At 40.4% G+C, this 26,272-nt stretch overlaps 1 protein-coding gene across 1 annotated transcript; it reads left to right on the top strand.

Moving 5' to 3' along the window:
* Window positions 1–1,733: 1,733 nt before the first annotated feature.
* LOC138637248 (delta-type opioid receptor-like) lies at window positions 1,734–24,454 on the top strand. Its single transcript, XM_069725781.1, has 3 exons — window positions 1,734–2,227; window positions 18,975–19,330; window positions 20,391–24,454. The coding sequence occupies exons 1-3, from the start codon at window positions 1,977–1,979 to the stop codon at window positions 20,918–20,920; spliced, it is 1,137 nt and encodes a 378-aa protein (XP_069581882.1). The 5' UTR covers window positions 1,734–1,976; the 3' UTR covers window positions 20,921–24,454.
* Window positions 24,455–26,272: the final 1,818 nt, after the last annotated feature.

The raw sequence follows: 26,272 nt of genomic DNA, 5'->3' as shown, positions 1-26,272 counted from the left end.
GCAGAGATAGCGGGTGTAATTGCACTGAGCTTAAGTTGACTGCCTATGAACACCATTTCACTGTGAACTACAGCATGTGAGGAAGGTGCAGGAGGCAGAAGCTTTTAGCTCCATCGACATTATGACAACCTTTTGGTAAATCATTGTTTGGTTGTGAAAATAAATGTGACTGTGTACTTCAAAGAGAGGGGAAGTGAGATAAGGATTGGGCCGGCAGATTTGATGTCAGGGAAGAACAACATTTAAAAGAAGCAATGAGGAAATGAACATAAAATGTTTGAATTTGGTCAGAAAGAACATTGTAAATGATGTGCTTTTAGGAAAAAGGTCAGTCCTCACTGACAGATGCAGTAAATGGCAACTTAAAAATATGGTGGCAATCAGTTTAGTGAGAGCCAAAAACAAAACTTCACCACCATGTCAAGTACAACTCTTACTACACTGCATCAGCAGCAGGGCTTTATCCACTTCAGCAAAATATATATTTTTTTTATGTAGCACTTTCAAAAACTACTGTCACAAAGTGCTTCACAAACAAAGACAATACAAGAGAGCTGGAAAACAATCAAATCCATAACTCACTGTCAACAATTGAAATTAGAAAGTGTTTCACGGAGAAAGATCTGGAAAACAATTCAACTCACAGTCGACAAGTAAAATTACAGATGCCACAGTTAAAAGTAAAGATCAGATCATGAATAAAAGAAAACATATAAAAGAACTAATGAAATTTGTGACAGATATATAATTAAGAAAACTGAGTGTTGGCTTTATTTTTCAGCCCCACAAGTGTGTGGTTAGTACAACATGCTGAGCCAGAGCACCAAGTTCAAACAAAACATAGGCCAGAAGTTTGCTCCGGTCCTGAAATTAGGATTCACCGTTTTTGAGGGTTTTAGCTAAAGAAAAATGTAAATAAATCTGAAGCTTGTCAAGGGCCTGTATTTTTACATTTCCATTTTTTGAGCACTTTAAACCTCATAATATGCTAATAGTAGAGTGCAATCTGCTGTAAACATACTTTAAGGAGCAATGCATGTCAGTGTTTCGGTCACAACTGGTTTCAAACTGCCAAAACATTCTGTTACATGCAATTCTTGGTCAGCATGGACATTTCAGTCATCAAAGTGCTAAAAAAGTAAACATTTGAAATCTGCATTTTTTTTATTAATTTTTTTTTTGGAAAAAGACAAACTCCATCCACTGATGTAGATCAAGAAGTATGATATTGACATGGTTTTCTGTAAATTCCTTATTATGTCGTCATATTGTTTACATTTCAGTTTTTAAACTACATTTTCCAGATTTTAGTTTTTGTCCCGGGTGGTTGAAAACAATGTGAATCCCTATTACACACCCATACATTTTGGAGTCGTTTGTTGGTTGTCTGCTGGGCTAATTGTTTTCACTACTTGAAAACAAATTATATTTCAGCCAGCCAATTTTAAGTTGGTGAACAGCTGGAGACAAAATGAATGATGCTCCAGTGTCACATTGCTTGTTTGCTTACTCTTCCAAATGTTATAAGTTATAAATAAGTTGTTTTTGTAGTCTTTATTAAATATTGAAAGCCAAAGATCCCACCAGGACTCTTCCTATAAAGTTAAACATCTCCTTGCCATTCGCCGTTGACTTCCTCGTTCGGATAAAAGCGCAGCTTTGACGTAAACGCACGGGTCTAAGAGAGCTGCCGGGCGGTGAGGTGGGGATCTCAGAGCTATAAGAGGTGGACACACAGCCAGAGCACACAGACACATCAGCTGCCGAGGGGCCACATTACTGTCCTCCTCCATCTGGATAGATAAGTCATTTTACGCAGAGGCTCTCTGGAAACTCTCCAGCGCGCTTCGCTCCACTTTTTTTGCCTTCAACCGGAACAGTTTTCTCCCCCCGCTTTGATTCAAACCGTCAGTTGCCTCGCTATCATTGTGTGAGCAAGTTTTCAGCACTGCGGGCAGAGTGGACAGCGCCGCAGCATGGAGCCCTACACGGTCCCCGGAGCGCAGCTCTCCCTGTCCGACCTGTACTCCGTCATCCCTTTCAATGTGACCTTCCCGGACGAGGAGAGCGGCTTGATGGGCGACAGGCTGCAGAACTACACGGAGCAGCAGAGTCCCGTGAGGAGCACCGCGGGAATAATCATAGCCATATCCATCACGGCGCTCTACTCCGTCATTTGCGTGGTGGGACTCTTGGGCAACATCCTCGTCATGTACGGGGTGGTCAGGTAAACACGGTCATTTTTATCACTATTATTACAGTCATGTTACCCGGTGCTGATTGTGAGAGCAGCAAAGCCCAGATTCCACGTGAAATTCCCACATGCACTCCATATAGTGCCAGTTTTGGGCACTTACTGTCTGTCTGCTTTCATCAAAGTATTCAGTATACGTATTTCAATACGTGATTTACATTTAATTGGAAGGTTTCATGCTGGGAAAAAGTGAGGTTTTCTATTGTTGGTTTCTAAAATGTAATTAAAATCGATAAATGAAGTTCACCTGCGGAAATCAGCAAGAAATATCCAGAACCACACCCAAATGAGACCGTTTTAGTGTGTTGTAATTAATAAAGTTACAAGTTCAATCAGTATTTGCTGCCCGCTGCTGCTCTTTTCACTGGTTGTATTCACATCTATCACTGTGTGTGTGTGTGTGTGTGTGTGTGTGTGTGTGTGTGTGTGTGTGTGTGTGTGTGTGTGTGTGTGTGTGTGTGTGTGTGTGTGTGTGTGTGTGTGTGCGCGTGTGTCTGTGTCACTGCCTGCGTTTGTGTGTGAATTATTGCACAAGTATTCTCGGGTTCCCTGCATAAAATATTACATCGTTCTTTCATTATTTCTGTGCAGGGCAACAACATATTAAAGTTTAATGCATAAAGGATGGTGGTTTTAAACAGTCAAGCCTCTGTGTCTCAGATTCTCAATATGGTGTGACTCTGGCTCAGAGTCCCCACAGCTCACACATCTGTGGCTCAACAGCTAAACTCTCCTCTTCACTGGGTTTGATGGAAGAAGGAAATCCTGCTGTTTGGAGATTCAGAAGGAGACTTGGACATCATTTGAAAGTGTATTCTTTGCACTTGCCTCTAATGAAGCGCTACAGAAACTCACCTTTTTTATATTTTGGCTAAAATCTTTATGAATTGCACCGATAGTAGTTCTAAACTCTTAAATTGGTGCCTCCAAATGCTGAACGAGTTTTCAAGACTAAATCCATTTCTGTCCATTAGTGGATGTTTGGAGTTTAATTGTCACAAAAACAGCAGAATAAAACCTCCACCCATTTCCTGAGCAGCTTCCCAGCTCAGGAATAAACATTTCTATCTCCTGCAGCAGCTCTTCTTGGCTTCAATCATCATATTAATTAACGACCAATCTCTAACATTCAATTTACGTGTTTCGTCCCCCAATATCACTCAAAATATTAATTACTCCTGCTGGCAGGAAAAGCAGGGGCGCAGGAACAATTAATTCAAGTTGCAGATAATGCTGGCGAGACAGGAGGTGAAGCGGCTGTTTTTCAGACCACCAACATGACTAGGCAGGGTATAATGTATTTAACGAGATATAAGCACCTTGTCAAAATAGTAGTTGACAGTATATTAATAGAGGGCAGAAGAAGACAGCAGCAGAAGGAGTACAGACAGAGGGGAGAATAAAGAACTTCTGCATGTGCCAATCACAATTCATAAATATTCACATCTGTGCCCCTGATTTACATTCAGGAGTCAGAGTGAGAAGATTGGGCCAAACAAGGCCCAGAATACAACAAGAGACGAAGGGGGAGATGGGGGAGAAAAAGGAGATGGATTAGAGCTCGGGAAACATCCAGTAGTGCCTGGTGTTAGTTTATACATGACTGACAGAACTTGCTTTGTTTTTTTACATACAATATATATTAGGGAATTTTGGTCGAGCTGACACTTAAAGCCACTAATATACTTGCTATATACCAACAAGTGTATGCATAGGCATCACTTACAGCAGCAGCTATACGACATGGGTCATTGATCACACTTGTTTGCTACTTTTTGTGCTGCTGGAGGATTACATTTTCATTCCTGGAGAGCAGCAGAATATCTTTATTTATTTTTTTGCACAGTACGAGGCAGTTAAGCTCTCTGCACAAAACTTCTCATCACTTTTGTGGGTTATGTCAAGGCATGTAATACAGCCATCAGTCCAGCAGGGGATACTGTGTCAGTGTGATGGCTCACCCTGGTGAGAAAAGTACACCCGTCTATGACCAGAGGTGATGAAGGTCGTGTGATGCATGTTAAAGATAAGCGAGGTAAAGAAGCAGTATAGTCGGAGGAGGCAGTGGTTGGATGAGTTAAACACAGGACTTAATACCAGAAGAGCAGGATTCAAGACAAAGTGAGTTGGATTTCTTTAAAGACATCTTTTCCTAAACCTGTTTTTTTTTGTGGCTGAACCTAAATAATCACATTTTTCCACAGAGGCAAGGCAAACAAAGACTCTGAAACAGTATCCTTTAGTGGACTGAAGGGTGTATTACACACTTCGGAGTGACAGGGTGGTGTGGTGACTCTAAGCTGCAGCTGCCCTAACTTTGTTCCCCAATTGGTCATGGGAGGAATCGCATATTATGGATCTGTAACACTAATTTCTGCAAATGTGCAAAATCAGAGCTCCCAAGAGAATGCAGGACATGTGTTCTGTATATTGGGTTGATGTTTAGATTAGTTTAATTTATCCCCCTGGTGGTTGCATGTGTTATTGCAGTTAGTTTTAGCAGTAGAAGTCTTCTTTTCATTCATTGGCCAATAGGGTCACATGATGTGGCCAGAGCAATGATCCCAGCTCACAGCAGAGGTGAGGGATGATCACATGTGGGCAGCTGATCCTCTGCCTTTCTTACGTTGAGTGCCTTGAGAAGCAATGCTTGTGAGTACCAACATATCAGGTGTGCTGAATTGTACTGCTTAGTGAATGTTTACATAGAACTTTAACATAAAGAGGGACGTTTTATGGAGCTAGTATTTTTTAGCATCAAAGTTAAGGTAAAGCATTGTGATGACTCAGCAAAAAAGTTCATTATCAAGCCATGCCTTGTTTGTTGAAAAGGAAGGTAATTTAGCACAGCGTTTTATTCAGTGTGGTACATCAGAAAAGATATGTCATTTTATTTTGACATACATACTGATTGAGTGATTTATTTTGTCCTTATTTCAGTTTTACAAAAAAAAGATTGTTGTACATGAGAAGAGGAAAACAAACAGTAAACGTTCATTCAACTTTACTTCTTCGTCTGACTCTCTATACAACAGTATGTTCGTTATCTGTCGAAGTGTGGTCAGACACCTCCTCTGAGGACAGAATAACGAGACAGTCAAACTGTTTACAGCGCAGCCAAACAAACTGTCAACTTGAAGACTGGCTGCATCACATTGTTGGAATAAAAAAAAAATGAAGAGTCGCTGAAAAAATAATAGCCTTAAGTAGCATCAGAAATATGGTTTGATGATAATTAGTTCAGTCGATAGATGACAAGAAATAAGAAGAGACAGAGAAGCAGGATCAAATGCCAGGCTTCAGATGCGAACCACAGATTGAATACCACTTTTCAAGCAAAATGCTCAATATTCCTTTTCAGCTTAGAAATTATAGATATTTGTCTGTTTCCTTTACTTTATATGATAACAGGCTTATTATTTTTGGGATCAGGTTTTCATCAGACAGGGAAAAGCAGAGGAAAGAAAGTGATTTAACAGCATATGACGAGTTTTCCTCTTCAGTCAGATATCTCAGGTGAACAGCAGGTAGATTTCTTTCTTGCCCCTTTAGTGGTGGAACACCAATTAAAAAGAAAAAGCAAGTCTAATGATGGAAGAGAAAACCCTGATTTTATAGACCAAGCAATTCATCGAAAAAGATAATGACCAGATACATAGATAACAAAAATCATTGCATATTCCACAACATGCATGAAAAAGAGTTAGCAAACAAGCAGAGACACCTAATAATGGACAAACAGTTTAAGTAGTTAATTAAAACTAATGAATAAAAAACTTAAATAGTTAGCTTAAAGTATCAGTCAAATGGTTTTAAAGTGATCAATATTTGATAAATGGTCAGATAGCTAAAGTTAAAGGTAACAAAATCACGGTTGTAATAAGCAATCAATAAAAAAGTTGGAATTCGGTAAACTAATTACAAAAATAGGTCATGTGATATTTGTTAAAATAGATCAAGTTAGAAATATTATGTATTGGATACTTGCTGGCATTGATTGAAAATGTTCAATTGTACGAAAAATAACCAACAATAAATATCTTCCATATATAATTAATAGCGTTCGTTCAGTGTAAAATCAAAATAAATAAGCAGATTTGTAACATGACAGGTGGTGTTAATGAAAGGCTACTGGAGCTTATCTGTTCAGAGTCAATAAAATAACTTACTTATAAATAATTGATTACCAAAATGGATTAATTTTCTCCCAAATGACTCAACTAGTTTCTTTAGCAGAAATTGTAACTTTGATTTAAGAAACCAGAAGCTCATTTGAAACCATGCCTTTAATTAGTTTTTCTCGGGCTGCTTGTAAAAATAGTAAAAGCTCATGAATTTTGGCCTCCACTTAGATTCCTGGACAGGGACACTCAGATACACAACCTCATTTACAGGAGAGGCTGCATGGATGCTCATGTCAGTGTATTTTGGGCATTGGGCTTTTCTTCGGGGTCTGATTGCTGATGGAGAGGCTGACACTGACACTTTTGGAGACGGTCCACTCTGTTACGCAGGATGGGTCAGCGGTACGAGGCTCCTCTCATCTTCCAGCCGTCCTCTCCTCCGCCTTCCTGCTGCCACACCAGTTAGATAAGAACTGGTTCAGTGAGCATGCAATTTATTTTCAAGTGGCCCTTATTTAAAATCAGTTTGATGTGCAGGTAATGGAGTGGTGGATACGTTTGTGTGGAAGTAGACTCTTACTGAGCTGCTGCTTCTTTCTTCTCTGGATTATTGTTATTATTCATGAGACAGCAGTTCTTTTAAAGCCACATTGGTAGTGAGTAGTGGTATATTTTGGTAAAGACAAAACATAACGCTCACGCAACAAAGCTTGTGGAAGATTTATTTTTTTTAGGAACTGGGAGTGGAAATTTGGCTGACAACATGGTAGCTCGTTGCCAGTAGGAATATGACTGTTTGTGAGACGCTGGTCGGACAGCTTGTTTATTTCCCGGGCTGAGTCAACATGGTCACAGCAACCCAGGGCTTGTCTTCTACCTCACCCAGCAGCATTTATGGCAGCATGTGTGTGTGGCATTCGGCCCTGAAAACGTAGAAGAGTTCAGCCTGACTTCTGCATTAACACTGAAAGGACTGATGTCGTCTCACAATGCAGTGGAGCTCCACGCTGCCTAAGATCAGAGCTTATCTAAATGCACAGGTTAATTCTCTACAGCTGAATGTGAATCTCTGTGGAGTCCAGAAACTGACAAAATGCAGTAAAAGGTTATCAGAAAGGTTAGTGAAGGAATATGTAACACACTAGATTTCCTGTGTTAAGTTTAGGACTGTCTTCAGGTCGCTCTGGGAGTGAATGAAACACGGCAAATGTTTGCAGTTTGAAACAAGGAACTAAACTGCAATTTATTATAGTTATTAACACAGAAAATCAAGGGAACAACATAAAAGAAAAATAACAAATTCAAATAATAACCTCAATACCGGTATTTCTCTCACAGTCAGTCAGTTTCAGTCTCTTGTCTTTCAGTCTACTACCCGGTAGTGTACGTCTGGAGGCTCTCAGACTAACTCTTATCTGAATCTTTTGCTCGTCGGTTCCTCGGCAGGAGAATCCAAGAAGACCAAATGCAGCTTCACCCACGGAGAAGATGATCAGGGGTCACAGGGTCACTCAGCTCCAGCTCTGTGGAGGTTTCTGGGGATCGCTGTCTCCATCACAGATCCATACAGAAAAAAAACAATCTGCATGCAGCAGAATTTAATATGATGTCAGTACTATAATTTATAAACTCTATTGTTGGTGGAACAGTAAATGACCAGTAAAATAGTATTACACACACACACATATATATATATATATAATATTCACTATGGTCAATATTAACATATTTCACACACACATGTCCTCATGTCTCAGTGACATCTGTCACTTATACCTAACAGACATTATTTAAACGTCCACCGTTACTAAGCAACACACTCAACAGCTGTTCTCAATCTGACCGTTTACTTCTGGCGCTAAAAACAAGAACGTGACGTCATCGTTCCCGCTCGGTTCAACAGGTCCCGACGCGTTAACCCTCAGCGCGCACATGTAGCTCCACAATCACAGATATCAACCACGTAAAATAATATTCATCAACAAATTAATATTTATCTCCGACTGGTTGTTTTTTCCTCTTCTCTCCTGATCGGTATCTTTAGCCCAACTAAACAACTGTCCTCCTTTGTAGCTCTACACCAACGGATAACTGTTAGCAACGCATCCGTCACTCACCGGAGATTCTTCTCAGACTTAAAATAAACTTCTTCCTTTGGAGTCGGTCTGGTTAACGATCAAATAAATAAACATCCTCAACAGCAGTGAGCAGAAATCAACCAAATGAGATTCTTCATGGTGAAGATCATGACCCCTCTGGTGAACGTCGGTACTGCATGTGTGAGTTAACCCTTTAGTTGCTGGTAAAACTAATGTGAGCAACATATAACTGAGTATTTGTTCCCTCCAGTCCCTCCTAATGCTTACAGGAGCAGAGTGTGCTGTACTGTGTACACTGTCGGCCTTTATCAGGAACAAATGAGAGAACTAAGCCAGTTTGAATGAAAACATTTATTTCCATCATGATTATACTTGTCAGGCTAATGCACACAGAATCAGCAACTAAGCATTAAATAAAAAAGTTTGGGTTATTTTGACATCATTAAAAGGGAGACATTAACCCTTTAATGCATCTTTCTAACATTGTGACTTGTTGTACCTTGGGTTGATACCAACCCCTATATGTAAATCCTATTGCTTGTTACCCTTTCACAACATTGTATAAAATTAACAATAACAATTTTGTCTTGAGTGTTGTTTTTTTTACAAAGTTCATTAATACATATTTAAGACTGACACTGTTTAATGGTCCAATTGCACCTTTAAATGATCTGATTCATGAATGGTAGAAAAAAATACTTCCTATTCATCAGCGGCCTCAGTAACATCTACATTTGCAGAGTTGATATTGTCAAACACTTGAATATAAAAATATAAAGAAGCTGTTCAGCACTCAACGTGACACCCAGGTGCTGCACCATCATGCTACTCCGACAGTAAGCTTTTTTTTTTTTTTTTTTTTAACAAGATTCTTCATCATTATTCTGTCTGGATTTACAACACTGCCCTCAGGAATTAAACTGAGTGCCTTACAGAAGGAACAACCTAACCCAACCCAAGGCATCCATCCATCCATCCATCCATCCATCCATCCATCCATCCATCCTCTGCAACTTATCTGAGGTCAGGTCGTGGTGGCTGCGGGTTGAGCAAGTTAGCCCAAACGTGCAGCTACTTGTGGGGATCCTGAGACGTTCCTCGGCCAGGTGAGATGTATAATCTCCAGTTCTGGCTCTTCCCAGAGGTTTTCTACAAATATGCAAATAAGGACATTTCCATTGTGTTTTTTTTTTTTTTTTTTTTTTTTTTTTTGCACAGATGAGATGAATACAGAAAAGCATTCATTTTATGTGGTGTACAAACCCAAGTTTCTATATTTCTACTTATAAATATGTTTGTTTGTAATATATTTATTCCCAACCATTAATGCAGCACTGAGGTTAAGATAAATTTAGCTAGCTACGTTGTCTTTGCTGTAAAAAAAAAAAACCCAAAAAACACACTGAGCCTCCCAAAGGTCACAGAGAGCGTTTTTTGATGACTACTTTAGCATTACTTTACAATTAGATTTGATTTCCCTCTCACAATATACATTCCTTCTGATCCAAATGAGCAGTTGGTGTGTTAGTTCAGTTCAGTTCTGTTACACTGCCAGTTAAGGGAAACATCCTGCAGACAAGGGAAAGGAGAGATGATGTGACACTTAACGTGATGCATTCAGGGATCGTTATTTGCTTTAAAAGGCCGGCAGTATTCAAGTGCTGGTTGTGAGCGGCAGCAGCTCTACCTGGCTGTGCAGGGAGAGGCCGTGGCTAGATGCGATTATTGTTCTGACTTTGGCTGCTGCTGGGCTTCAAGCACGCATGTGTCCAGCTGTGTCCAGTTGTTACTGTTTGAACCGGTGGTAATACTTTGACAGATATGTTACCAACACACCACGGGAGTTCAGGAAAAGCTTCAATGCAACACTCAGCCAGCCCGCTGGACATACACAACTGCTGCATGTCTAGAGTTTCAACTATTACAAATGAATGTGTCACAAACAGAATTAAAACAAACAATCTCAGCAATGGCTACAGACAGTGACAGCAGCGCCATCCCAAAGCTGCTGTCGTAATCAGACATACAGTCCATCTTGACAGCGGCCAGTGAAATGGCTGCTGAAACAGCTCCTTTAGTTTTCATTCTAAATGCAACTGTGCAGACTTATTTCTGACCAGACGCAGCTGACGGTGCCTGAACCCTCCCTGTAGTCACAGCCTGGAGCAGTGTATTATAAACCACGGCAGTTACTGTAGCGCGTTACTGTTCAGCCTTTCAGTATTGGCCAGAAGGAATGTCAATGTAATTACAAAATAAGGCAAACGTGATGTGAGATGAGGTCAAGATATTGTGAGATCAGGTAAAAGTACTGAGACAATGCAAATGTGGTCCTCAACAAAATTCTATGATACGGGAAATATTAAATCTCATTAAATCTGAAAATAAATGACTCCAAAAACTAAAATAAAGGAATTTAATGATAAACTTGACAATAAGCAGAATAAGAATAAAAGTAAATATAGGTTTAAAAATATTTCATCAATTGACGGGGGGTTAAAGGAAAAGTATGTTTATATATGCTTTTCACTTTAATTGTTTAACTGTTTTACATTGATGTGGTTATATTTGTGGCTCACCTAACACCTTTTACAGCATTTTCTGAGTTTCATTATTCTGTTGCGTGTCACTTGGTGAAGTATAGCGCTCCCACATGGCCAGTTAGAATTTACATAGTGCCTAGCTGGTTTAATGGCGAGCTAAATAATAAACCAGGGGAGACAAGATGTGATAAATGGCAGTCAATATGAGGTAAACAGGCTGAAATCGTTCACATAGCCCATCTACACAGATCAGATGTCAGGATGGTCAATATGGGAAACTATCAGTGGAGGCTGTGCATCACGGTTTGCTTAGAAATAAAGGGCCAGAGAGCCCTTTAGTAATGTGCTGCTTTGAGGCGGTATTTCTTTTCCTCTGATGTATGTGAGGAGGAAAGGATTGGACAGCCGTGATAGCCATTTAGCAAGGCGTCCATGCTGAAAAGAAACACAGAAAACTAAAAAGGAAGTGGGTGACTAAAACCCCACTAAACAAAGAAAACTAAAAGAGGAACATGCTTTAAAAAAAAAAAGGCCATTAAATTCAGAATTCTTGACACATAATTGCTGATTTATTCACTGAACATTTAACCACAACATGACCTCAAGACCAGTTATGTGATTGCGGGGACAAACGTTCTATACGTAGCCACCTGTCACTGCTTGGTGTGAAATTAAAGTCTTGTCTTGTGCTTGTCGCCTGGTGAGAGGATGCACACTATGCAGCCGAGCTTCCTGCACCATAATACCACAAATGAGCCTCCACTGTAGCCACGTCTCTGAACCTCATTTCTGTTTTATGGATTCCTCAGAATCTCGCCAAGTTCCTGAAAGCAAGCATGGATGTCACATCACCTTAGGGCTAAGAAAGCTTGAACTTTGTCTTTCCCTATTTGTCTACCCCTGATTTTCCATTCATGGGTATAAACCATTGACTATATATAAAAGTGGATGGAGCTTCTGGGTCTGAAAAATTAGGCCGATGCGGAAGTGCTACAATACCATCGAGTGCCGCTAGAGGTTGGCTCCAAAAAGCTTCCGGCTCCATAGACTCCCATTGAACTAATATTATAAAATTCTCAGTCTAAATTTCTTCGTGAGTTATTTTGGTTTAGCTAACTAAAGTCGCTCCTTATTACTTTTCAGGCCATCCTGTCATTAATTAGAGAATGACCTCCAAAAAGTGTCTGACAGGCCTGTGGTGCTGTCAGGTTAAAACTATTGGTGGGCGGGATGTAGTATCCTCGAGTTTCCAATCAGATTGAGTCAGATCCACCACTCGCTCCTGCCCAGCTCGTCCAAATATGGTCACTTCCTGCTCCAAACCGCTCTGAACTAGCAAGATGGTGCCGTCCAAAATCCCAACTCGATGCTTCATAATGGATGTTCACAAACCGACGGGTGACGTCACTGTTTGTTGCCACTTGGTACTAACTGAGTCTACATAGCAAAAGGCTTCAGACTTATCAACATTATTTCCACGTCTTTCCACAGTTTCACCATTTCTACGCGATATAACAGACTGGATGTTGTAGCTCTGAGGCCCACAAACACCAGCACTTGTTTACTGAAAGGAGGGAGAAGTGGCAGGCTTGCCATGAAGCAGCATTTTGTTAGCTTGGATTAGAGAAAGAGGGAAGTGATTTCTTTTTCATCTTCTATCACAGGTCAATTATGAAAGTGACTAAACATAATCCTCTCCCCCGTGTCAAAAAACAGGCTTTAGGTGGTGAATCAAAGGCTTCAAATGGATTGAGATCCAAGCTTAAAAAGAGGGCAGTTTTTGTCTCACTGCACTGTTTTGATTTTGTCTCATAACATGTGCTATGATCCATAACTCCAACAGGTCCTTTTCCATCTCCTATATATGTAAGAGGTGTTTTTATTTGTTTTCCCAGGGTTCAAAGCGTCACATTCACGCTGGTCTTGCTTTACATGCAGCCCTTATGTAACGAACAAAATCTCACAGCTTTTCTTTGCTGTAAGTGGAACCTAATAAAGACATCGGATTAAGATGATCAAACACACAACGAGGGGGCAACATGGTGATTAGCAATGTCGCCGCACAGCAAAAAGGTTTTTTATTGGTTTTTGGTTCAAATCTTGGCTGGGGCCTTTCTGTGTGGGGTTTGCACGTTTGTTTTCTCTGGGTACTTTGGCTTCTTCCCACCGTCCAAAGACATGCATGTCAGGTTAAATGGTGATTCTAAATTGCCTGTAGGTGTGAGCTTGAATTTTGGTTGTCTGTTTGTTTGTTTTTCTGTGTTGGCCCTGCGATGGACTGGCGATATGTCCAGGGTGAACCCAGCCACCGCCCAAAGTTGTCTGGGACCGGCTCCAACCCCCCCATGACTCTGTTCAGGATAAAGCGGGTGTAGATAAGGGATGGATAGAACATGTTGAAAACCAGCCATCTGCTGCTGGCTTTACAGTTTCCTATGTCCAGATTGAAAAAAATTAACTAAAAACAATACTGAATTCATTTTATAGAGTCGAAGTCCCCTGAAGTGTTAAGACATATAACACGAGGTGAACATATTTTAAAGAATTAGATGAATTATGATTTATTTCATATGGATGGACAGATGAGATGCTCTACACCTGTGAATGTGATTTCAAGGTCAAAAATCACACCTGAACACGTGAATCTGAACACACGGACCGGATACACAGCTTTAGGTCATTCATTATGTGACTCCTATGTTCATTACAAAGAAATGTCTAAAAATACACTTAGAATCCCTAAAAAGACACTTTATCATTGTATTTGTATGTTTTCTCCAGTATGAGGTCTAATCCACAGGTAGCCGTCTGTACATCTACGAATACAAACAGGAACTTTTAATGTAAATGTTAACAACGCCTACATAGGTGAAAAAAAGGAGTGGGGGTGGAAGTATACCAGGACTTAACTACTTGTAGCTGGGAGCTATAATAGTTTTAATTTTGTTGAACAAATAACTTTTTCATTTTCCGGTTTTGGATTCTCATTTGAAATCAGAAAATAATGAATTATGCAAAGATTCATAAGTACTTCTCCGGCCTTTTCTAAGATGTATGGAAATACGGAACGTCTGTCGTCGGAGTTTGCAACTACAGCAGGTTCTTCTCCTTCCCATTGACAATCAGAGGCCACTTGATGGACGTTGTGGATGAAACTGGGCTCACTCCTTCAGCCAGTTGGAGTTGTCATCTAAGCTCCTGAAATAGGCTGATGGAGGAGAGAAGGGAATCTGGTCTGTAAGGAAAGATGGATTTAAAGAAATAAAAACATGTTTTGGTGAATATAATATCACATATGTTTAAAAGCAAATTGATGTTTATTAAAATAAAAAGGAGCATAATACCAGAAATAAAATACAAGGACACCGTTCTGCATCCTATTGAAATCACTGAACAGAATAGGTTATGTTAGAATCATTACACCTCCCCTAGAGATAAATCTAGTCCCAACAGGGCATTGGTTACGTGTTACGTGTGCCGGTGAGCCATGACACTGACCCAGCTTGCACAGCAGCAGCTCCCACCCAGACCTGGCACACCTGAATGAAATTCAGCCCCTGATTTCTTAATTAATCACGCATGTGCTTTACCTGCTGTTACACATCAAAAAGTATTTTTCCCGACAATTCAGTCTGATTCATGAATGAGATTTGAATCAGTTTCACGTTCAGCTGATCTGAGGAGACACAGGATGTCGTGTTGATGTCATCTGGAAACTAAAGCTGGAGCCGAGAGTGAATAAGGGAACAATTGATTGGACTCTGACAGCGTTCACTGTAATTATTTCCTGACTGAGCCGAAGCCTACGTTCACATTAGACTGATTTATTACATCAGACAACGTTCCTGTCATCCCACAGTTCTGTCACGAATATAATGGACCAACTCCCAAAGACAATCTAATGCTCTGAGCTAATTTCTAGCTTACATACTGACCTTGTCTAAAATAAACTGAAAAAGTAAAAGTTGTGTCAGAAAACTGGGAAACATACGTGTCCCATAATTATTATTTATTGTCATTAGATCGCTGTCAGATCTTATATCTCCAAGATATTTGTATCCACCTCATCTTAAAAAGGAGTGTTTCCCACCATTCCCTCTGCATTATGTTCCGGCTCCAACGTAACCACCAAATCGAATCACTGCTATGACAGTCAATGGTTCACATTTCACCAGACACACAGTGGCTCATGTCCACAGCATTACAGACGCAGATCGCTGCTCCGCTACGCTAACGATAGGCCCCATGTCTATTTTGAAGCGTAACAAGTCAGATAGAGCAACGCATAGAGCATCTGGTCAATTTTCTAAATAATACACCTTGTGCAGACTCGTGATCGTACATGACATCTCTACATCAATGTCTCACCCCTGCATTCTTTAAGTAAAGCAAAAAATGTGTTCACCTACTCCAGGCTCTGTGTGCGACGGACCCGTGTCCACAGAAAAAGGCAGGGGATTGTTCCATTCAAGGCAACTGGGCAGCCAGGTCGCAGGCCAAAGCATGTAATATACCCATTGAAAGTGTGTCGATGTCTTGCCTAGGCATGAAACACTGTGTGGTTAGGTTTACGAAAAAGAAAAACACGTGGTTACGTTTAGAAAACAAAACCATATAGTCAGGGTGAGTCATAATAACTATTTCATCATGGTTAGGAAAACTGTTCTTCAAAGAAATCCGCGCAGCTTCTTACTGACTTGAATCCTGTTCTTGGTTAATTTTGCATAGTTTATGTTCAAAACGTAAACAAATATAGACTAAATCAAATTGTGCTCACTGAATCCATGTTCACATTATACTTACTGTTTTTGTAAAGTTTACACATATTCACACAACTGAAGACTTTCATGTTTAATGCAATATTTCAGGAATTCATATTTATATATGCACAACAGAAAACAGAATCCTCTGCTAAAAATAGCATCAAGAGAGCTCAGTGCCATCAATAATATATTTCACTGTCTCAAACCGAGGAGGAAATAAAAGCTGATTAAATCAGAAAGGGCCATATTGCAGCTGTCTTCTCAATTAGTAATGACAGATAACCACCTAAACCTTTTACACAAGATCCCCCCGTGATAATGTTAGTCATAATTATGAGATACAGAAGTGATAATTGCGAGATACTTGCCAACAGTCTCTCCTCTGACTCCTCGCTGTGTTAAATGGACAATACAAACTTTTGCTCTCTAATAGGTAATTTACAGTCCCTCAATTTAAACACAGCAGGCTGAAAAATGTATTTACACATCATTTTATCCTGTTGTTGAACTAGAATCACTGTACTGATTACTGAGATGTGAATTCTGAGGATATAATTGGTTTCTTATGACTGTTAGGACTAATGTGTTTTGTGTACATTTCTTTTAACAGAACAGACTAAGAATGCTAAATTAATTTGAATATGTATTGACATTAAAGTTGTATCGTATTGTATCAAGATAAGGCCTCCATTTCTCTTTTCCTTTGGTGAATGCAATGCAGTTCCAAACATTACAGCCTTAAAGGGTGACACCAGAAACTGAAAAGAGTGGTATGTCTACTAGCCAAAAAGCTCACACAAGCTAAAGACAAACTGCAGTTTGCTCTGTCTTAATTTGCGTATCACTCAAGCAGAAATGTTTAACATTTAACTACCTTACAGCGCTTATTGTACCCCAATGTGACACTAATTTCTGTAATTATCCTGTTGTAGCAAATATTTGCGGTCCAAGACATGGCGCGGCATTTACACAGACCCGGCCATGTATCCTGCATTTCTACTGCTCAAAAGGCCAATAGTTTGTTCCACCAAGAACACATACATATAAAAATACTAAACTGTGTCTCTCACAGGGCAGCTTAGCTCAATAAAAACTAGTGAATACTGGCATGTTTAGTTTGGCTATAACTGGAACCCCCTCCAATCGCTACCACTAAAGCCCCAAGGGCAGAAGCAAAGTAAATGCATTTAAACATCGGACATAAGGGGTTTTCTAATGAAACAAAACAATAAATTCTGCACCACTAAGATGAATGTCAGACACAGAGTCTGATATGTCATGTACTGTCCTTTTGCATTCAACTAATTCTTTATTAAAAAAAACAAAAACAAACATTTATTGGAACTTTTCTGATTGTTCTTTGTGACTTTGAGCAGTTTTCTATGCATTTAAATTAGGTTGTATTTATTTGTAAAGGTTAATGAAAGTCCTACTATCTTCTAGAAAACAAAATAAAGTTAGATATAACATGAATAAATCTTGCGAGGTTGATGAGAGGAGCCTTGTGCCCCAAAGGAGAATTTCTGGCCCCAATAAGCAAATGCATTGGTCAAAACCAGTTCAGTGCTGAAGACCATACATCTTTGTCATTGGCTATATGAGAAAAAAGGACCTTCATCACACACACAAAAACATTTTTTTTTTTTTTTAACATTCCTAAGCTAAAAGGGGATCCAGCCTCATACAACATATATAAACCTCAATTCACCTGTAGCAGTATTTTCTTTTCTGTTGCCTTCCCAGCAAGTAGACTGCCTGATGAGAGGCCAACGAGGCAACATTATCTCAAATTACGCATTTAGAAAAAAATATCTAGGCTGTGAGGAATTTGCATCAGATGTCCACAGCTCTATGCGGCACATGTATAACGAGGGATTTAACTCTTCATCCAAGCCATAAAAACAGGCTGCACAAGTGAATATCAATTTTAAATCCCCATATCCCATTTTTGAGACAGCTCTCACTGCTGCTGCTGCAAAGACTGAGGTCCTCATTACATCCTCGGCTAGCATTGCCTCCAAGGTTGCTCGGTGTATTGGATCCTTTCTTCTCTGTGATATATTTAATCAGGCTGTGTATTTCGATCAACATGTCAAGTTGTTGACACGTATGTGTTTCTTACATGAAAGAAACAGTCTCAAACTGACATCTGTTGTATCACAACTGGAGCTTGTCCTTGATCGTTTAACGCTTTCATATCAACTTGGCTAGACTACTGAGAAACCTGCTTCACCTACCTAAACAAGTTGTCTCCGGACAGTCAGTCTACAAATGGTTCAATATGCTGCTGCAAGGTTGTTGACCAGGTCTTCCAAAACAAGACCATCTTATCCTCTCAAATTTGGCTTCTCATCAGGTTCAAGATTCCTTTGTAAGGTTCTTATTTTCATATATGGAGCAGTCCATGGTCAGGCACCCGAGTATATATCTCTGAACTCCTCCATCCTTATATCACCGCTGGGTCACTCAGGTCTCTGTTTACTAGTTGTGCCTCGTTCTCGACTGAAGGTGACCGTGCCTTTGCAATGGTAGCCTCAACACGGTGGAATGCTCTTCCTGCTGACATACATCCCATGTTCTCTGTTGACGCCTTTAAAAAGCAGTTTAGGACAAATATTTTTGAACTGGCCTTTGTCTCACCTACTCATGTCTAGTGCTTGTAATTTCATGTGGTTTTTAAGGTTGTTGTTTCTTGTATTTAAAAAAAAAATGTTTTCCCCAATTCCGTTGTGAAGCACTTTGTGATCGTTCTCTGTGAATGGTGCTATATTTAATAAACTCAACTTTTAAACTTATTTTATTTTAAATTGAGCATAGGTCATAGTTCAGGCAGGCCACAAAGTCAAGCTCACCTTAAATGACAGCTGTAATAGCTGATCTTAACCACCAGTCCACATCAGTTGATTCCCCACCATGCATTTAATTGGAAAATCTTCCTCTGCAAGCGGCACTGCAACCCACTGCTACCCCAGCTACTCCCATTATACTTTGTCATATTTAATCAGTGTCATTTCTGTTGTCATTGATGTCTGCTCTGTTCTGTCTGGAGTCTTGCTGCTGCTCTCTCTCGGCTTTAGGCTTTCCATGTATAAACATACAAGGCAGGGAGGTCCCAGAACAGAGACATATCACCAAATGTAATTTACTGCAGATGCAATAAAAGCTTTTCTCTGCTCTGTGGTCACAACCAGATACACCAAGATGAAGACTGCCACAAACATCTACATCTTCAACTTGGCTCTGGCCGACGCTTTGGCAACCAGCACGCTGCCGTTCCAGAGCGCCAAATACCTTATGAAAACCTGGCCGTTTGGGGAAGTCCTGTGCAAGCTCATAATTGCCATCGACTACTATAACATGTTCACGAGCATCTTCACCCTCACGATGATGAGCGTGGACCGCTACATCGCCGTGTGCCACCCGGTCAGGGCACTGGAGTTTCGGACGCCGGTCAAGGCTAAAATGATTAACGTGCTCATCTGGGTCCTGTCATCAGCGATTGGCGTGCCCATTATGATAATGGCTGTGACCAAAGTGACAGATAACGGTGAGATTATGCTTTCTTCCAATGTTTCGTTGCAGTACAATGAGTAATTGTCTTCCAGAAGTGGGTGAGAGTTGAATCTATACTGTTCACAAAAGGGGACTTATCGCCAAAGTGTAAAGAACAGCATGTAATCCAACCGGCTTTGATGTGCATAGTTTGCATTTATTAGGCCAAGCCAAGTTGGTCCCTCACCAGAGCTTACGTCCATGATACACCAAAGATAAGCAACAATGGTGATTGAGAATCCTTAATGGATCGTTCAGGGTCATTGGTAGGGTAGGATTCATAGAGTGGGTGGAAAAGCCTTTGAAACATTTGAACTATTTACATGACAATAATAATATTTGAGTTCAGGGTACTTCTTTTTTCCCAGAATCACAAACCCTTGCAGTCTTTTATTTTATGCCGCTGCATTAAGGTTGGAGGTATGTTGAAAAACCATCCTTTATTTGTCCAATTATTCTATGTCTTTGGGCTCAAGTTGTAGCTTTCTCAATGAAAACATGATTCTTTGAGAAAAACAAAAACAGTTTAATAGGTAGCTGACAGAAAAACCCGCCCAGTGTTCCTGGACATTCACGTTGGACTATTCTGAAACCTATGATTTACATCCAGTGCCAATGCTATACAATTGCTGTAATATGCCCTTTTTGTAACAAAGCCTTCAGTAATCCCTCACTGAAACATATTGTGATCAAACCCCCTGAGTAAACAGTGAAAAATGAATGCAGCTGTACATGAATATTTTCTGCTCCACATTTCATGATAAATACAAATTATGCAGTCCTTTGAGTCAAGCAGAGTTCTTGAATTTTGTGGATACATTTTGCTGATAGTAGTGCAATAAATGACCTTTGATTTATTTCAAGGAGCTTTAAGGTGCCTTAGAGCTTTTTCAGCCCCCAAAGGAGGATGAAGCAGAACACCGTTTGAATTTTCAATTATTTAAATAACGTGTAAAGAAATTAACAGTGTGTATGGGAAGTGACAAAAAAGGTCATGCTTACAATGTAAAGAGATTTGATTATCTGATCAAACTCTACCTGCCTTCTCTTTCCAGGTAAAACCATGTGCATGCTGAAGTTCCCTGACCCTGACTGGTACTGGGACACTGTGACTAAGATCTGCGTCTTCATCTTTGCCTTCGTGGTCCCCGTGATGGTCATCACCATCTGTTACGGCCTGATGATCCTGCGCCTGAGGAGTGTTCGTCTGCTCTCAGGCTCTAAGGAGAAAGACCGCAACATGCGCCGTATCACCCGCATGGTCCTGGTGGTGGTGGCAGCCTTTATCATCTGCTGGACCCCCATCCACATATTTATCATTGTGAAGACCATGGTGGAGATCGACACGAGGAATCCCTTTGTGATAGCTAGCTGGCACTTGTGCATTGCCTTGGGCTACACCAACAGCAGCCTCAACCCTGTCCTCTACGCATTCTTGGACGAAAACTTCAAGCGATGCTTCAGGGATTTCTGCCTCCCCTTTCGAACCCGCGTGGAGCAGAACAGTCTGACCAGAGGCCGCAACGCTGCCAGGGAGCCAGTGTCCGTCTGCGCTCCAACAGAAGATGGCAAGAAGCCGGCATGACTAGGCATGGACCGGGTCCCCCAAAGCTCGCGCTCGAGGAGGATCCAGCAAGACCTGCAATCGGAGGTCACCCAGATCTCCACAACGGAGTTTTAAGAGATCTTTGCACGAAATGTGTCTGACAAACTGGACATTACAAGGAATAGGTAAAGTTAATAGATAAGAAGTGTCACTGATCTTACTTTTCGATAAAAAGTTTGTATCAGTTTTTCCTCGCAGGAAATGCCTTGCAAAGGCAGCAACAGTGGCGCGACAGTGACGGCCCAAAGAGTATATCCAAATGCTAAAGAAAGATTACGAAACAGAACTTCCCAGCTTGTAACTTGAAGTACAAGAGTAGAGGACTTTATGATGATGCAAAAGGGATAAGGAAACACCTACAGGTTTCTCACCTGGCAAGCAAAGAATGAATTGTTCTGACACTATCCACCTTGGTACCGTCATAAACTAGATGGGGAATAATTTGCAACAAAAGACTTTAATTCTCAGTTAATCTGAGAAATACTTGCTTGTACATTGAAAGAAACAAATGAGAGTTTGGTGAGTACTTTGGAGAAGAAAAACCTGCATGACAGAGAACACTTTCTCATCTCTATCTTTAACATCAACATGAGATAAATGAGCCTCACGGAGCAGGACCAAAAACCACCGATACCCACCGACAGCTGGAGATGAATTATGGCATAGTTTGTTCACCAACAAGGTCAACCACTCTCCACTTGGAGAAGTAGGGAAGTCTTTTCATGTATTCTGTATGTTTCAGCCAACCTTTTGAGTAAAAGTCGGGAATGGAACATTTTTTGTTTTTAATGCAAAAAGAAACACTTCCTTTTGTTTTGTCTTTTACCCGACAGACGGATGTAAGATTCTGCCACCATCAACTGTGTAGAATAATAGTTTGGGACTCAATGTTCCTTTCATTTGAATCAAAGTCGCAAAGGACATTTAAGCCTAGTTTGTGGAGGTTTTGTGCTCAAATGGAAAAATCCTGAATAGCATCAAACCACTGATGCTTGGATTCCTGTTGTCATATTTTCTGGACATCTACTTGACTTTCATGGGTCGTGCTGAGCCCTCACAGAGTGTTTGAGCAGAATCACTGAAGAATGCTAAAATCTGCCTGTAAAGAACACTGTTGGAAACACTTCTCTCTTCACTTACATCATTGTTCAAAACAGATATGAAGTCAAGGAGCAAACCACAAGAGAGAGAGAGTTATTGAGATTCCCGTCTGTGACAACAAACAAACTGCTTTAAGGAAATTATTGATCCATTTTTCAAGTTACAAAAACGGCTGTCATCTGTCACAAAGAATATCTGTAGCAGATTTAAGACAAACCAAATGGTATTAGCCGGAGCGGTATATCATTGAGTAATTTATGTGCCTCACTGGATCTTGACACGTATAAAAGTGGGGACATCAATCAATGAATATCCTGAAGTTAATGAGTATTTCAGCTTTGCATACCAGAGGATAAGTCAGAGGTAATAATGATAATAATAATCCACAGTTTATCAGAATTTCCCCTCGTGTGGAAATATTTTCAAGGCCAAAAATGTGTTGACATGCACACATGTAAAACCATGGCATATTGATTAACACTGAAATGTTGACTTTATGTTAACTGTGGAGCAGATAAAACATATTGAAACCGAGAAGAAATCAAAGGAAGTGAAAAACTTAAAGGAAAAAAAAAAATCAACAAATGTGAATTTGTAGATAATTTAAAGTCTTTTGCATTTGAACAAAGTTGGCTAAAGCCACAGTTAAAATGGTCATGAGGTGTGTTGCTTGTGATTTTGTATGCTTTCTTTCCCGTTTGGATTTTGATATTTCATCATCACGCTTTGAATCATGTGACTGAAAAAAAAAGAAAAAAAAGGGGGGGACTGGTAACGGCAGTCCAAATGAATCTCTGCTCTGTCAACTTCAGTCATTTTTCTATAGCATGATTGGAGACGTCCCCAGAGACGGGGATGCAGGCGATAAATAAATATTGACTTTTTCTGTGTACAGCAGGAGACGGACATTGTTTTGGCAGCATGATGCATTCCTGCCTATTTTTCTTACAATGACAGTGTTGATTTAAAGTGTACTGTAGTGTACCGTACATGCCCGTTCTGCTTAGCTTTGACGAAGTGCTGTATCTGTCGGGTGTGCAGAATATCTCTCAGCTGCTCTTTTGTTAAATCGAGTTCTATCAGGGCAGAATGTACAGAATTAGTTTTGCAGTAAAGGATGAAGGACTCACAAGTTAATACGTTAGGCTGATTAAAGGACTTTTTTTTTCCAACTGATATTAATAATGTCTCGATTATGTCAAAACACTAATAACTTTTTGGAAAAAGACGCTTTCTCTACAACCAAACGACCACGTCCACTGAACCAGGAAACATTACCACCGCTAGCTACCAGCAGCTGGCTATTTGATGTTTCCTGTTTGTAGAACTTCAAAACTTAGACAATCTGAAGGAGAACAGATATGATTTCAGTGTGTCTCACAAGGAACATGTTACATGATGTGTTGAAAGGCCACACTCAAATAAAGGATAATAGTCTGTCATCAGAGGCTGTGGACTGTATAAATGGGGATAATAGCACACACTGTCGGACGGACTCCCCTCGAGGGATTTATGGTGTTTTGCTTGGATGACATCGTGAAATGTGAAACAAGTAGTGTGACAATGAAAGAAAAAAAAAAAACGCACACGAGGAGAGCTTGTGCTACAGCAGCAGATTATGAAAAACTCAATGGCTTAAAGGGGACGTATTGTGCATATTTCTATGTCTATAATTTTTATCCTAGGTTTCTAATTACATATCCTCGTATAATTTCCAGTTCCAAAACTGACTTATTTATCCCATACACGACCTTTATGCAGTCTGCCAGTTCAGCCTCTGTTTGAAACAGCAGGCCATTTTAGCTCGTGTCTCTTTAAGGCTCCCCCCTCCCATTTAGTCCACCCTGATTGTCCAGCCTCCAGAAGATGCCCCTCTGAAAATTCTGTCGGCTCTATCGACCACAAAAACAAGCAATAGTGTTTGCATTTCCCGTCTTTCTCTTCTTAAAAACATCTGTGCATGTTAGAGCATAAATCTGATCTGAAACATGCAACAATATAGTCAACAAAGTTAAAACAATAACTGGATGCCACTGTTTGTGGGCACGTGCGAACCATTAGGCATCAGTTTGATGGGTAAGTAGAGGTAACATGCCAGCCTTATTCCAAAATGGATTAAATTCATTTTTTCCCCTCAAAATTCTACACACAATACCCCATAATGATAACGTGAAAAAAGTTTTTTTGAAATTTTTGCAAATCTGGGGAAGGGTACAGAGAAATTTCTGCAGCATTGAAGGTCCCAATGAGCACAGTGGCCTCCATCATCCGTAAATGGAAGATGTTTGGAACCACTAGGACTCTTCCACCAGGAACAGCGATCCAGAAGGACAACCATCTCTGCAGCACTCCACCAAGCAGGCCTGGATGGTAGAGTGGCCAGACGGAAGACACTCCTCAGTAAAAGGCTCATGACAGCCCACCTGGAGTTTACCAAAAGGCACCTGAAGGACTCTCAGACCATGAGAAACTAAATTCTCTAGTCTGATGAAACAAAGATTGAACTCTTTGGCCTGAATGCCAAGCGTCATGTTTGGAGGAAACCAGGCACCGCTCATCACCTGGCCAATACCATCCCTACAGTGAAGCATGGTGGTGGCAGCATCATGCTGTGGGGATGTTTTTCAGCGGCAGGAACTGGGAGACTAGTCAGGATGGAGGGAAAGATGAATGCAGCAATGTACAGAGACATCCTTGATGAAAACCTTCTCCAGAGCGCTCTGGACCTCAGACTGGGGCGAAGGTTCATCTTCCAACAGGACAACGACCCGAAGCACACAGCCAAGATAACAAAGGAATGTCTTCGGGACAACTCTGTGAATGTCTTTGAGAGGCCCAGCCAGAGCCCAGACTTGAACCTGATTGAACATCTCTGGAGAGATCTGTAAATGTCTGTGCACCGACGCTCCCCATCCAACCTGATGGAGCTTGAGAGGTCCTGCAAAGAAGAACGGGAGAAACTAGCCAAGAATAGGAGCCAAGCTTATAGCATCATACTCAAAAAGACTTGAGGCTGTAATTTCTACCAAAGGTGCTTCAACAAAGTATTGAGCAAAGGCTGTGAATACTTATGTACCTTTTTATATTTTCGTTCTTTAATTTTAATAGAAAAGTTTAACCAAACTTTTTTCACATTGTCATTATGGGGTATTGTGTGTAGAATTTTGAGGGAAAAAAATTAATTTAATCCATTTTGGAATAAGGCTGTAACATAACAAAATGTGAAAGCAGTGAAGCGCTGCGACTACTTTCCGAATGCACTGTACGTTCATTAACTGTAGGAGCTTTGACCATGTGACATCATAACAGGATATCAATGCCCCCCCCCAGCTCGTCCAAATATGATCACTTCTGGCTCCAAAGTGCTCCGAACTAGCAAGATGGCGCCGGCCAAAATACAAACTTGAGGCTTCATAACGGCCGTTCACAAACCAACGGGTGATGTCACTGTTGGTTACCTCTTGTCATCACCAGACAAAGATGTTGAGGTGGAATGAACAGGTATGGATCTATCACCTTTAATGGCATTTGGTGTTAGTATTGTTCGTAAATTGTGTGGATTCATCCACTACAGGTAATTCCTTGGGATGCTGTGCTGCAATGTAAAGCCTGGAAGCAGGGTTTTGTTTTTGCTGCTAACTTCATGCTTGTGTGCTTCTTGGCCACACCAAACCATTTCATTTAAACCCATTAAATAACGATTGGTCGTGTTCTATTAAATAGCTTTAGCTTAATTTGTTGAATGACACAGTGTTTCTAAGGAGTGTGGCAGTTGTGAGGGAAGGATGGGGAAGCCTGGGTAAAGATGTGTTGAGGTGGAGTTATACATGCTGAACAGAGTTCCTACAGATTGTCAATCGATGCTACTCCAGATTTCATACGGCTAATCTTTCATCAGTCAGCTCTGAGATGGCTCTTTTCTTGTACACTTGTAATTACCTTGCATTTGTATTGTTATTTATTTTGTCATTTTTCTATTTGATAAGCTGCTTAACACTGTAAACAGAATACTGATGAGCCTGCGTGATTATATTTAACTGTACATTTGTGCAAGATGCTAATTTGTTGTATCTACTGACTGCAGTACAGTGTGGAGGAAAGTTGTGCTGATTATACTTGATACTGTACTGCAGTGTTAACTTATTTCTTAGCTTCTTCTGTTGCAAATGTTATAAAATATTTCTAATACAGTAGCTGTGTTTCAAGCATAACTTAAATTGTTGGCAAAAA

Source organism: Brachyistius frenatus, unplaced genomic scaffold (assembly GCF_029030835.1).
Source record: "Brachyistius frenatus isolate BFR_SWC_R1_liver_20210118 unplaced genomic scaffold, ASM2903083v1 Contig_447, whole genome shotgun sequence".
In the NCBI taxonomy this organism is placed as follows: Eukaryota; Metazoa; Chordata; class Actinopteri; family Embiotocidae; genus Brachyistius; species Brachyistius frenatus.
Note: the sequence above shows the minus strand (reverse complement) of the source record. Positions and strands in the feature narration are given on the sequence as shown.

What these genes read in the sequence shown, in the direction of transcription:
- LOC138637248 (XM_069725781.1), top strand. Translation starts at nt 1,977, where the DNA reads ATGGAGCCCTACACGGTCCCCGGAGCGCAGCTCTCCCTGTCCGACCTG. An exon ending in GTCATGTACGGGGTGGTCAG is followed by an intron (nt 2,228 to 18,974) that starts GTAAACACGGTC and finishes GGTCACAACCAG; the next exon opens with ATACACCAAGATGAAGACTG. An exon ending in GACCAAAGTGACAGATAACG is followed by an intron (nt 19,331 to 20,390) that starts GTGAGATTATGC and finishes TTCTCTTTCCAG; the next exon opens with GTAAAACCATGTGCATGCTG.